General features: G+C 35.5%; 2 protein-coding genes across 2 annotated transcripts; one reads left to right on the top strand and one right to left on the bottom strand.

Annotated features, from left to right (window-relative positions):
• Positions 1 to 1,053: 1,053 nt before the first annotated feature.
• Positions 1,054 to 4,205, top strand: LOC148786855 (uncharacterized). The gene is made up of 2 exons (XM_088884668.1): positions 1,054 to 1,771; positions 3,652 to 4,205. Exons 1-2 carry the CDS (start codon positions 1,054 to 1,056, stop codon positions 4,203 to 4,205), a joined length of 1,272 nt encoding a protein of 423 aa, XP_088740794.1.
• A 4,102-nt stretch (positions 4,206 to 8,307) lies between these two features.
• Positions 8,308 to 10,029, bottom strand: LOC105171175 (citrate-binding protein-like). The gene is made up of 2 exons (XM_011092202.3): positions 9,581 to 10,029; positions 8,308 to 8,875 (listed from the first exon to the last, which is right to left on the bottom strand). The coding sequence occupies exons 1-2, from the start codon at positions 9,848 to 9,850 to the stop codon at positions 8,480 to 8,482; spliced, it is 666 nt and encodes a 221-aa protein (XP_011090504.1). The 5' UTR covers positions 9,851 to 10,029; the 3' UTR covers positions 8,308 to 8,479.
• Positions 10,030 to 14,057: the final 4,028 nt, after the last annotated feature.

The following is a 14,057-nucleotide window of genomic DNA, read 5'->3' as shown; positions in this document are numbered from 1 at the left end:
TAGATTGTCTTTCCAACCAACTCGCATTGGTGATAGTGACGCCCCTCTTGTTAATTGGAGATTTGAGCAAGACAAAACTAGAGAAGATTTGTGTTACATGCTGGTTGTGGATGAACTTCCATTTAAGTTAGTCGAACATCCTGGATTTAGGCATTTTTTGTCTGTTACATGCCCGATGTTTGCCATTCCATCAAGAAGAACAATAACAAAAGATATTTTCAATATATATGTACGTGAAAGAGTAAGATTGAAGTCGTTTATTAAACATCATGCTCAACAGGTTTGCATCACTATAGACACTTGGACATCTATTCAAAAAGTCATTTATATGTGTCTGACTGCTCACTTTATTGATGATGATTGGAACTTGCACAAAAGAATTTTGAACTTTTGTCCAATTATCGGGCATAAAAGTGAAGAAATAGGTAAAGATGTTGAAAAATGCTTGCTTGATTGGGGTATTGACAGGGTTTTCTCTATCACTGTTGATAATGCGTCTTCAAATGGTGGGGCTATCGTTTACTTGAAAAAGAAGTTTGAAAATTGGGGGCAAAACATCTTAGGTGGGAGATATGTGCACAAGAGGTGTATGACACATATAGTTAATCTTGTTATGCAGGATGGTTTAAAGGGTGAGCATGAAACTATCTCCCGTATTAGAGGAGCCATCAGGTATATTAGGAATTCTCCAGCTAGGTACAAGAAATTTCAAGAGTGTGTTGAATTTGAAAAATTGGAAACGAAAAAATTGTTATCTCTTGATGTACCTACTAGATGGAACTCCACCTACTTGATGTTGGAGACGGCTATAAGCCTTAAGATCGCATTTGATGCTTATGAAGATGTGGATATTGCCTATAAAACTGATCTTTCAAGACAACCATTTGATGGGATACCGACTGACTATGATTGAGAGAGGGCAAAGGTATTGGTCTCACTTTGCGCATTTTTGGTGCCTTGTACGTCAGATCTAATCTTGTATTTCGTGAAATATGTGAAGTTAACTTGCTTCTCAGACATTGGTTAAGTAGTAATGATTTTGAATTAAATGAGATGGCAAGAAAGATGAAGGAAAAGTATGACAAATATTGGGGATCAATTGAAAAGATGAATATGATTTTATATTATGCCGTGATCCTTGATCTACGTCATAAATTGGAGTTCATTGAATTCAGTTTTGATAAATTGTATGGTGGTATCGAAAAAAGTGATGTGATTAAAAAACAAGTGAGAGGTGGACTTTACGAATTATTTAATGATTATAAGTTGAGATACGGCCATACTATTCAAGGAACGCCAGGATGCCCGGGATCATCATTTAGTCGTGTTTCTTCATCATCTTCCTCTTCAGTAGGGACATCTATGCAATATACTGACTATGAGGCGACTCGTACATTTACCATAGAACAAGAGTTCAGTATGTACAAATCAGGTGGGAGAGGAGATCGAGTGAAATCAGAATTAGAGAAATATCTTGGTGAGGATGTTGAAATTCACAAAGATAAATTTGACATACTAAATTGGTGGAAAGTAAACATCCAAAGGTTTCCCATTCTTTCCAAAATGGCTCGGGATGTATTGGCAGTACCGGTCTCAACTGTTGAATCAGAATCCGCATTTAGTACCGGTGGTCGTGTTCTTGACACTTTTAGGAGCTCTTTGTCTCCTAAAATTGTACAAGCACTTATTTGTACTCAAAATTGGATACAAAAAGACTCCAAACCAATTAGCATTGAGGAGGATCTGAGTGAACTTGAAGTAGTTGAGAAAGGTACTTATTTATTTTTTTTCTTGTATTTCTCTTATTGTTCAATTCTATGTATTCTACTTGTCTAACTATTTTCTATTTTATTGTAGAGTTGACTAAGTTGGGGGTTGATTCAATAATTATTGACATTTAATTGTGCTAACTGCTACTTGTAAATTTTTGACAAGGTACTAGAACGGTAAAACCTCATTTGTATAACGTTACATTTTTTATTTGGTTGACTTTCTCTAATAGTTCTTCCACTTTGTATGTTTAATGTTTGACAGGTCGAGGACTCGAGGATGAAAATGTGATATGAGCTTTTTCAGTCTGTAGGCATTAGGATTTCGGAGGCCTTCTGATAATTTATGGATGTGTTTGAACTCCTTTTTTTTTTTATATTTATGTAAAGCTTTAAGTATTTGTGTCCATAAATTATATTTTAGAGTTACATGGATATATTTTAGTGAATTACTTTCATTATGAAAAAATGATCTATCTACATTTTTGCAAGCAGTCAAAACTCAAACCCGACTGTCGGGTACCCGATTAGTCGGGTAACCGATTCAGTCGGGCATGTCGGGTACCCGACCCGAATAACCCGAATCCAAAAAACACGATCCAACACCCACCCCTACTCACTATAGTCCATTGACCTGAATGAATAGTTATACTTCACCAATATTCAATTATATGTCTTCCCGGCTTGTTCTACTGAACAAAAAGTAGCAACTGTATCAGATTTTTTGGAGCATCCTCAACAACTTCAGCTAGTTGGTCAGCTCCAAAGCTTGACTAACAGGCACCTTTGCAGCTCATATATTTTTGGATGCTATTTATTGCACTGTTAGAAATGGCTAAGAATCAACAACGTGAAGCATGGGGATAGTCACAACATGCATCAAGCTGCATAAATTTGCTACATATAAACCTAGAGCTTTGCTAGCGATAACACCAATTTGCACACAAACATCTCACCCCCTGGGACCATGCATAATCAACAAAAGGTAAGGAACAAGAGAGCATCGCTAGAGATTCCACACAGGATTAAATGCAATTTTGGTCCTCTAACTATAACCAAATCCCGTTTTAGTCCTTTAACTTGTTAGGGTTTGGATCTGGTCCTCTATGTATTTTAATTGCTCAATTTTGGGACTTTTTTTCACAGGAAAATTACCCAGCCCGCCGAAAATTTCCACGTGGAGCCCATGTGGACCTTTAAATTAGGGTTGAGACATAATTGGTTAGTTTTAGCTGACTTGGCAAATTTTTGAATTTAAAAAAAATGACATGGCATATTAATCCACATCACACAGTGACATGGAAAAAGAGGGAAAACACTCCGCAGCTGCACGCACGCACGTGATTCATTAGACAGAAGTCCCCAGATTCCTAAATCCCTAAAAGACGAACTCAGCAGCCCTAAAAGAAACCCGATTCTTTCTCCCCCAAATTGCCTTCACAATCCCCAAAAATTAGACGAAAATGATAGGTTTTCACTTTCACCTGGTGCACGATGGTGATGAAACGGCCTGAGCGCCACTTGGGCTTATCTTTGCCTATGTACCGTAAGTATTTTATGTTTTAAAGTTTTTTTTTCTTTTTTGTTTTTTTGTGAGTTATTTGTTGTTTTGCCTTTTCCTTTTTGTTGTTTATTGCTTGTGTTGTTTATTGCGTGTGGTCCTAGAATGTTTTTTGTTTAGTGTATGGTTGGTATGTGTTGTCACTTTTCAGATATTGTTTATTGCTTGTAGTCCCATATCTTTTATGATTTATATATTTTTTTAATACTCTGTTTGTACGTACTGTTACTGTTCAATGACATATTTTATTTATTTTTTTTAAAAATTGTACAGACCCTAAAAGTGATTCTATTACACTTTCTGTGCAATATGATGGTGTAGCCATGCATGTTCTCGAAGGCGTGTACATGGAGGTTAGTGTTTGTAAATTTGACTATATTTTTCCTAAAGAGTATTGTATGGAGACATTGAATATTATATGTGATAGTGTTGGGATAATGAGGTGTAGAAGATTTTATGTACTTGTTAACAAAGGGTTTAAATTGTTGCTTGATAACAATGATTTCAAAAGGCAATATAAGAGGTTCAAAAAAGATAGAGAGATGTCAGTATGTGTGGATGTGGGTGAGGGGGATGAAGTGGGTGAGGGGACTGACGGTGCTGAAGTTGCTGATGGTGAGGGTGGTGATGTTTCTGAATTGGGTGAGGGTTACCAGTTTTTGGGTGAGGGCATTCAGTGTGGTGAAGGGGGTGAGGGGCTTGAGGGTGTTGAGGTTGGTGATGGTGAGGGTGGTGAGGGGGCTGATTTTGGTGAGGGTGAGGGGGATGACGACTTAGCTGATAGTGATGTAGTGAATCTGGAGGGGGAGAATGTAGTGAATCTGGTGAATCTGAAAATGAAGAAAAAGATATTGTTGACAATGATAGGGACATAGATGAACATAGGGACTCAGATGGGAGGGAATTGGACCTTCTTACCATGTATTTAACCTTGAAGAAACTTATGACCACACCTTTGAATTGGGGATGACGTTCAGCAATAAAGCTGAATTTAAGAAGGCACTGCAGTCTTATGCAATTAAGACCAAGAGAACACTAAAATTCATCAAAAATGACAAAGTGAGGCTATATGCAAAATGTGGAAATCCTGACTATGAATGGACAATGCATGCAATTAAGGTAAAAGGTGAAGAAACTTTCCAAATAAACCTCTTTAGGGACCAGCATTCATGTTCTCAAATTTTTGAAGTAAAAAATGTGAAGACAAATTGGATAAAAGATAAGTACTTACAAAAGTTTAAGTTTGATTCGAAGAGATGTGTGAAGGGATTTAGAGTGGACATAATAAATGAGTTGAGGGTGAATGTGTCTATGCATCAGGCTTATAGAGCCCAAAAAGCAGCATTAAAGGAACTTGAAGGCAGTCCTCAATGGCAGTACAACAAACTTTCGAACTATTCAAAGGAGATAAGAAAGACTAATCCTATGTCTATTGTGATTGTGGAAACTGAATAGATAGATGGGGAGGAAAGATTCAGTAGATTTTATGTGTGTTTTGGGGCATTGAAGACTGGGTTTAAAGCTAGATGTAGGCCTATAATTGGGGTTGATGGGTGTCACTTGAAGGGGCCTAATGGTGTTATTCTTCTCACCGCAATAGGTGTAGATCCAAACAATTGTTTATTCCCTATTGCATATGTTGTACTGAATAAAGAATGCAGAGAGACTTAGGAGTAGTTTCTAATTGTGTCGAAGCATGATCTTAATATAACTAGGGAATATGAATATTCATTCATGTCTGATAAACAAAAAGGCTTAATGCAAGCATTTGAAGAAGTTTTCTCGGGGTGTGATCACAGAATTTGTGTGAGGCACTTACACAATAACTTTGAACAAGCTGTATTTAGGGGTTTAGCATTCAAGAATGCACTGTGGAATGCTGCCAAAGCATGTATTGTGGGTGAGTGGAAAATGAGGATGCAAAAAATGAAAAATCAGTTACAACAAGCTTTTGACTGGTTTAATGATAAACCTGCAGTTCAGTGGACTAGGTCTCATTTCAGTGAGTCATCTACATGTGATATGCTATTGAATAATGTGTGACACATTCAATGCTTGCATTTTGGATGCAAGAGACAAACCAATTCTTACCATGTTTGAATGGATTAGAGAATATCTTATGAGAAGGATGCAAGAAAATAGAGATAGGAGCGCAACAAAGTGGAAGAACAGATTGTGTCCTAAAATTGAACAAACCTTACAGAAACATGCAAATAAGATGTCTGATTGTATGCCCATCAAAGTTGATGATCTCCATTACCAAGTATCTTGTTTGATGGTAGTCAACATTGTGTGGATCTTGGGTTAAGGAGTTGTAGCTGTATGAAGTGGCAACTGTCAGGCATAGCCTGTAAGGATGCTTGTTGCCATTTATCACCAAAAAAAGGACCCTTCAGATTATGTGGCAGATGGTTACACAGTTGAGACTTATAGGAGAGTGTATAACTCTGCCATACAACTAATAAGTCATGTGGCCTTGTGGTTCGAGTCTTGCATAATTCCTCCTCTACCACCCAACTTTGGAAGGGGTGCAGGGAGGCCTCCAAAGGCAAGAAAAAGAGAAAGTGATGAACCTACATTGAAGAACAAAAAGAAAAGTAAGAAAAAATAAGTGCAGAAGCTCAGAAGGCATCAGACCACAGTTCACTACAGAACATGTGGGGAACCTGGGCATAATACAGCCGAGTGTCCAGAAAGAGTACCATTTCCGACACAAGAGGTTAAAAAAACTTGCAGTTTTTTTTTCCCTGTTTTGCAAATATAATATTTATCTTCTAATTCAGTTTTAACCTTCACTTTTGCAGATGCCTGAAGCAAGAATCAACACAGAAGGCCCAAGTACTAATACAGAAAGCACAAATGCTAATACTAGAGTAAGAAAACATGATTAGAATGCATGCATTTTGGGTTGCTTTTCCATTTAATAACTCCTGCATTTTGGATTGCTTTTCTATTTTAATAGGGTTCCAAGAGAAAGAAGAAAGCTCCTGAAGCAGCAGTTAATACAGAAGGCACCAATGTTAGAGTAAGAAACAATATTTGAAAATATACTTATAACAACATTGAATGTCTATTTTAATACCTTTTGAATTGATGGAATAGGCTGCCAAGAGAAAGAAGAAAGCACCACAGGAAACTCAAGTTGGCAAACAGACGGCAAACTCAACTGTAAGTTTAAATTTCTACAATTTTTTGAAGTTTTTCCAAACTCAAGTTGGCAAACAGATGGATAAGCTTTTTCACAGGAAACACAAGGTTCTACCATTGTTCCACCTTTGCCCCCTGAAGAAGATCCCATGGATGAACCAAGTGTTGATCAATGTATCACACAACAGGAGTCTCAAGTTGCAGCAGCTCTAGTATACAAGAAAGGTCCATCAATGTATCAACAATTGTAACAATCAAACCAGCACTTAACCTTACAACCTAGAGTCCAAATTCGAGCACCTCCACCTATGATTGGCAGCCAAGGATTACCAGTTTTTTCCAACACATCAAGAGCACCACAAGGAAATCGTGCTGCAATAATAAGAGATGGAGGACAAAAGTTTTTAGATTTAAGTCAGATTAGTTCATCAGATTCTTAGTTCATTAGGTTGAGAATTGTATTTTGTTGTTTTTGCTGTTTTTTATGTAAAGTTGGATGCAAACTCAAGTTCACAGCTCATTTTGTTTTTGCTCTAATTTCTGCACATATGTTTGTAGAAACAATGAAAAGTTACTCAATTCTCATCATTGTGAACCTTGTGTCATTGTGAAGTCAATAAAAAGTTGCTCTTTTACAGATGTTCAATTCCAGTGTTGCAGATGTTTAATTCCAATTTTTCATTTTTTTAGATGTTTAATTCCAATTTTTTAGTTTTTCCAGATTCTACATTTCAGTTTTTGCAGATGCTCAATTCCAGGCTATTAGTCTCAAGTTTTTGCCGTGGCTCAATTCCAGCCTGTTTATTTCTGTTTTGTAGATGCTCATATTTAGTTCCATAAACCAAAAATCTAATGATCCCATAAACAACAAATAAAGATAAAACCAATTACACTTGTATATTATCAAATATCATTTTGAATCAAAATCAAATACACTTGTACATTTGATAATTGCAAAGGAATATTTTCCTTCTACTACAACAGCAACAACACAAACTTTACAAAATTTACCTACCTATTTCAACAACCAACACAAAATCATCCAAAGCAAAGCTAAGCCAACTAAAAAAAATTTATTTTTCTTGTTTCTCTTTCTCAACACTTCAACCTCTGCTTCCAAGCCATTTATTCTCCTTAGCAAACCTGGAATAATGGCCCTAGTCCTTTGGCACATTGCGGGATCCTCCCATGTAAAAAATCTACACCCTCCTCTCTGCCAAAAACCACAAAAATCAGCCTTTCAACACAGCAAAAAAAAATATTTTTAGAGAAATTCCAAACCAAGGTGGGTTTTCTTACCTTGTACTGCCAACAGGAGTGAAACCTTCTTCCCGGGTTCTCGTTCGTCCACGCCGTACGCACCACCGTGGGCCTTCCACAATGACACTCGTTCGAACTTATAACAGCGGACATTGAAGGAATTTTAGCGAGAGAAGTGGCGAGAAGAGTGAAATCGATTAGGGTTCTTCATTTGGGAAATGGGGCTTCTGCATTCTCTTATAAAAAGCGTACGATATGTTGCTGCTGCTGAGTGTTTTCCCCTCTTTTTCCATGTCACTGTGTGACGTGGATTAAAATATGCCATGTCATTCTTCTTCTTTTTTTTTTTTAAATTCGAAAATTTGCTAAATCAGCTAAAACTAACCACCAGAACATAAAACATGAAATTAAATGAAACAATGGTGTATGCAACAGAGGAATTTCACAATTTTCCGATAAAGGTCTCTAACTAGATTTCGATTATCTGTTCACTTCTTCAAGATGTTGTACATCAAACAATCACTTGACATTTTTCTGTTTATAGGTTTGCTTATCCAGAGGACAACGACATATATTAAATTAATTTTTTATATCATAAAATATGCTCCATTTTGTGTCTCAATTGGACGAATTAAACTTACACTTCACACTGATGAAGTACCAAAATTGAGAATACATAAAATTAAACATTAATTATGCCAATTTATTCAAATTAAAAAGAGCAAATCCATCATATATATCATTATTGACATTTCTTAAGAACCCTAATCTTCTTCCAACGTGACTCCATATAGTAAGAAGCATCATTCTGAGCATAAACCCCACACTTGAAGTAATGAGAGGTTCCCTCAGGTCCACCTCTACCAGTTGCTTCATATTTCAGCACTCCATCAATGTACACTTCCACTCTCCTTCCCTCAACATCATGAACAACATTCAACTTCAACCATCTCCCATATATGTTTGGCACGACTGGCGTTCGATAGTACGAGAGCGTCCCGTTGTACACTCTTAGCATTAGGGTCGAGGCCTGAGGTGGGATGGACCCGAAAACCTGCATGATGCATACACCGGAAGTGCCATATGGCACATACACGTACCCTTCGAATTGCCATACTCCAGAGGAGTAGTCGTTTCCCTGTAGAAACAACGTTCGGACATTAATTAACGATCTTGATGGGATAAAATATTTGGCCGGAAATAGAAAAACGTCGTATAATGACAATATAAACAAAAGTTTTGTTTGAATTGTCATTGTTAATAATTAGTGACATCTATAGTGCTAATATAGACCTATACATACATATATATATATATATTTACATGCACACACCTGACAAACTCACCTGCCCAAATTTTTCAGTCATTAGGTATTGCTAGCAACAATTTTTATATAACTATTGTCACTGTGAAAACTATTAAAATTATTAGAGTAGTTGAAAAATGTGTTATAAAAATTTTATAAATAAGGTACGTGAGCTCCCCCTATTGAATATTAAATAATTTATTTTTTTAATAGTTTAAATTTTAATGAGGTGGTCGTTTGGCATGATATTCAAGATAGACCAAATAAGTAGAATCTGAATTCAAATTTTATTGTCAGTCGCTTATAAAAAAAAATTTCACGCGTCTGAAAGTAGAAAATTTATACTTTTATGGAGTACTTTTTCATGCTTTATTGATCTGTATAAATTTTCAAAAATAAAATTAACATTCTCTCCCCCTGTGGTTCAATTGCCGTGCGACAACACATAAACATATACTTTACAATCTAAAGTCGTAAAGTAACACGACTCGACCAAAAAAACACAAAAAACGTGTTTGGGGAAATGAAGTTAATTACCTGAACACGAATCTCAGTACGAGGCTTGGTTTTAGAGGTGGGAGTGTGAGGTTTATCTGTCTTGAAAACCCACAATTTGTGAACCCCTCTCTTGAAGCTGTACCTCTCATCTTCGGGCACGTCGTATGGCCATTGGATCACGAGATTTGAACGGTTCAGATGCTGAGAGATGAACCCTTTGGTGGGATCAATAGGTCCCCACCCCACAACCTTGTACACTACTGTAATTAGAAGAACAAAAATGGAGCTCCAAATGCTGGGAGAAGACATTTTCTTGATTACAACAGATGAAGCTGCTTCCTATCGAATTTGTTGGCATGTAATAATGTTGGGATTGAGGGGAAGTGTGTGATTGCTTGATTGCTAGCTACTACGTCGTTCATATATTCTTTTAGTTTTGGGTGGTTGGGTTCTGAATTCCAGTATTTTTTATTGACGTTGATATAGAACTTTAATGTGCTATATTTATATTTGGTGCTGATCTTTTATCACATTTTTATATGACAAATTGGTGTCACATCAATGACTGATTTTACATGCGCTTATCTTTTTTAATAATTAAAATACATCATTAAATTAGATTATAATGTAAAAGTGGGGCGGCCAATCTAAAATGCACACATGTATATAACATCAGTGTGTAAAACGAAAGGATGATAAAAGATCATTTATCATTTATGTTTGAAGTTGGGATCAATATAAAATTTGGTGGGCCCGACATTTTTGACATGGTGTTCTTACGCTTGTAAGATAGAAGTGATGCCCAGCAAACAAAAATGTTTGGTAATTTATGTTTGAGAGTCCTTTGTCCTATGATTCATGTCTGATTTAGTTAATTATTAACATTGGCAAGTTGGGCATTAGGTATGTAAGAGAAGGACAGACCATATTATTGGGGAATTTATTTAAAAAATGCAGGAAAAAAGAAAAATAAGAAAAGTGATGTGTTTTGGAAAAATTTAGAAAAGTGGCATTGCGGTTACACACTGTGGTGTCACAATTTTTTATTTAAAAAAAAAAAAATTTATGTCACCGCGGTGACATTGTTTTTAGAAAAAAAAAATTTTAATGTGTCATGCGGTGACAAATATTTTTTTTTAAAAAAACAATATATTTTATTTTACGATGAATTGCTGCCAACTTCTCGTTAAAATTTCGGCACCATCGTGGCGAGTTGTCAACCATCAAATATACCGTTCGACTCCCCTTGATGAGACGAACATTTCCTCACAAACAATTTCAAATTTTATCAATCGCAAATAATGAATCTTTAGCACGAACACCGCACCTTTCGGCCGTCGATTCGTCGCCACCGGAGCGATCCACGATCACGAACCACCACCACTGGACTCACCTCGACCTAACGGTTCTAACGAAACCAACCTAGTTCAATTTTATTAAATATTTGTTAAGATATGAAAATTTGAAGATTTTTCCGTCGATAATTCGCGCTGAAATTGTTTGCTGTCATTTCTCCATCGTCAGGACGAATCACAGATTAAGACCATAGCCGTTCGAATCCTGTCATCCAGACAATTCCAACAAGACCAATCTTGCTCAATTTCATCAAGTATTTGTTTGTTCAATTAAAATTTATATATTTTAAAATAGTTATAATTTTATTAAATTTTATTTAATTAATTAATAATATTATTTATAATTAATTAATAATTAATAATATTATTAATACTAAATAGTATTATTAATTATTAATTAATTATAAATAATATTATTAATTAATTAAATAGAATTTAATAATATTATAACTATTTAAAACATATAAATTTTAATTGAACAAACAAATACTTGATGAAATTGAGCAAGATTGGTCTTGTTGGAATCGTCTAGACGGCAGGACTCGAACGGCTATGGTCGTAATCTATAATTCGTCCTGACGGTGGAGAAATGGCAGCAAACAGCTTCAGCGCGAATTTTCGGCGGAAAAATCTTCAAATTTTCATATTTTAACAAATATTTAATAAAATTGAACTAGGTTGGTCTCGTTAGAACCGTTAGGTCGAGGCGAGTCCAGTGGTGGTGGTTCGTGATCGTGGGTCACTCCGGTGGCGGCGAATCGACGGCCGAAAGGTGCGGTGTTCGTGCTAAAAATTCATTATTTACGATTGATAAAACTTGAAATTATTTGTGGGGAAATGTTCGTCTCATTAAGGAGAGTCGAACGGTATATTTGATGGTTGACAACTCGTCATAATGGTGCCGAAATTTTAACAAGAAGTTGGCAGCAATTCGTCGTAAAATAAAATAATTTTTTTTTTTTAAAAAAAAAATTGTCACCGCGGTTTTGCACCGCAGTGACACATTAAAAAAATTTTTTTTTTTTTTTTAAAACAATGTCACCGCGGTTGACTACTGCGGTGACATAGAATTTTTTTTTTTTTAAATAAAAAATTGTGGCACCACGGTAAGTAACCGTGGTGCCACTTACTTTTCTAATTTTTTTTAAAACACATTAATTTTTTAATTTTTTTTTGTATTTTTTAAATAAATTCCCCCATATTATTTACATCATTTTAATCTCTTCCGATTTTTCATTGAAAATTAAAATAAAATTTATCGGGTTGTGGTTAAAATTGTGATACTATTTTCTTTGAGGTTATATACATGAGAACATCTAGTAAGGATAATATAAACTTTTGGTTGTATATATTATCTTTTGTGATATACATTATATTGATAAATTTGAGTTTATTTTACGGGATGAAAGGAAATTACTTATAGAACGAGTTCTAATTAAAGAAAATATGAAACAGTGATAATTAGATGTAGCGAGTAGGGGGTGCTATACCTTAGCTATGCGCTTAGTCCTGCATGTGTTGTGGTGATGAGGAATATTTGGTTTTCCATGCTAGTTGCATTGATATATTCAAGAAATGCAATGCTTATTTTCGTTCTTTATTAGTGTTTCTTAGGTTGTTTTCAACTGATACCCCTCTGCAGATCAACATATTGCTCCTCCTTTCTTGTTAACATCAGGATGATACTGCAATTATGTTATTTGATATGATAGCTCAGAACAAGAAGTTTTGAAATTTGTTTTGAATTTTCTTAAGTAACTTGAGTTATCATTACATCAAATTTGATTAAATGTTAATTTCTCTTTTTTTATATCAGTAGATAAAAAACCTTGGTTTTCAAAATAATGGTTAATTCATCTAGCCTCCTTTCTCTATCAAGTATATCTAAAATCGTTAAAAATTGCAGAATAATGAATATTGACCGTAGTTGGATGTGGAGGCGCTTGGATGATAATGGGTTTCTTTTAGATGAATTCATAACAAGGGTTGATCAGGAGTTCTTGAACTTTGCCTTTGATACCCCACGATTTTTTAATTATGGACAAATCAAATGTCCATGCTCTAAATGCGGCAGCACAAGATTCTTGAATCAGAGTGATGCGCATTTACACATAGTAAAAAATGAATTTACTTGAGGTTATAACATTTGATACGCACATGGTGAATCCTTAAACATAAGAGATGATGTGGGGGGTTCTTTAACCGCTCCTCGGGTAGAAATGTCTCGTTATAAAACAATGGTGATAGATATAATAGGCCGTGAGTTGAGCTCAAACTTCACGTGTGATGAACAACTGCCTAATCCAGAAGCACAAAAGTTTTTTAACTTATTAAAAAGATGCTCACAAACCATTATGGGATGGCTGCAAAAATCACACAAAACTCTCTGTTGTGGCCCAACTATTAAGTATCAAATCAGAGTACAATTTACCTGAAGCTTGCTATGATCGACTTGTGTCAACAATCAAAAGCATGTTGCCTGAAAATGAAAAGTTGCCAGATAACTTCTACACGACCAAAAAACACCTAGGTAAACTTGGTCTAGGTTATGAAAAAATTGATTCTTGTGTAAACAATTGTGTATTGTATTACAAAGAGAACAAGGGCCTTCAAATGTTATCATCCTCGATATAAGCATTCAAGGCAGGATCACGGAAAAAAAGTACTTTTCAAGGTGTTGCGTTATTTGCCTTTGATACCTAGGCTCAAAAGACTATATGCATCTAACTAAACCTATGAGCACATGACATGGCATACAAAGCTAAGCAAAAGGCACTGAATTATGCTCACAAACAGTTAGGTAGAGAACCAGAGATGAGTGATATGATTGATAGAGGTCCTTATTGGTTGAATAATCAATTATGGAATGATCTAGGTTAGAAGTATTGGGCCTCAAAAGATTATTTAGGAAAATGTCGAACTGCCAGAAAAAATCGTTTGACTGAAAAAGATGGTTCGATAACAAAACACACTAGTGGTTCTATTCCTGTAGTGGCACATAGGCAAAAAATGGTAAATTTTAAGTATAAAGTTTTTAGATATCTTTTATGCAATTTATCGACATGTGAATTAATATTGTTTTGTAAACTATAGAAAAAAGAACTTGGTAGAGAAGTGACTGATCTTGAGCTATTTCAAAGATGCCATAGAAAGAACAAAGG

Source organism: Sesamum indicum, linkage group LG9 (genome assembly GCF_026168435.1).
Source record: "Sesamum indicum cultivar Baizhima isolate 11 linkage group LG9, ASM2616843v1, whole genome shotgun sequence".
In the NCBI taxonomy this organism is placed as follows: Eukaryota; Viridiplantae; Streptophyta; class Magnoliopsida; order Lamiales; family Pedaliaceae; genus Sesamum; species Sesamum indicum.
The sequence above is the reverse complement of the archived record's forward strand: the minus strand, read 5'-3'. Positions and strand labels throughout refer to the sequence as shown.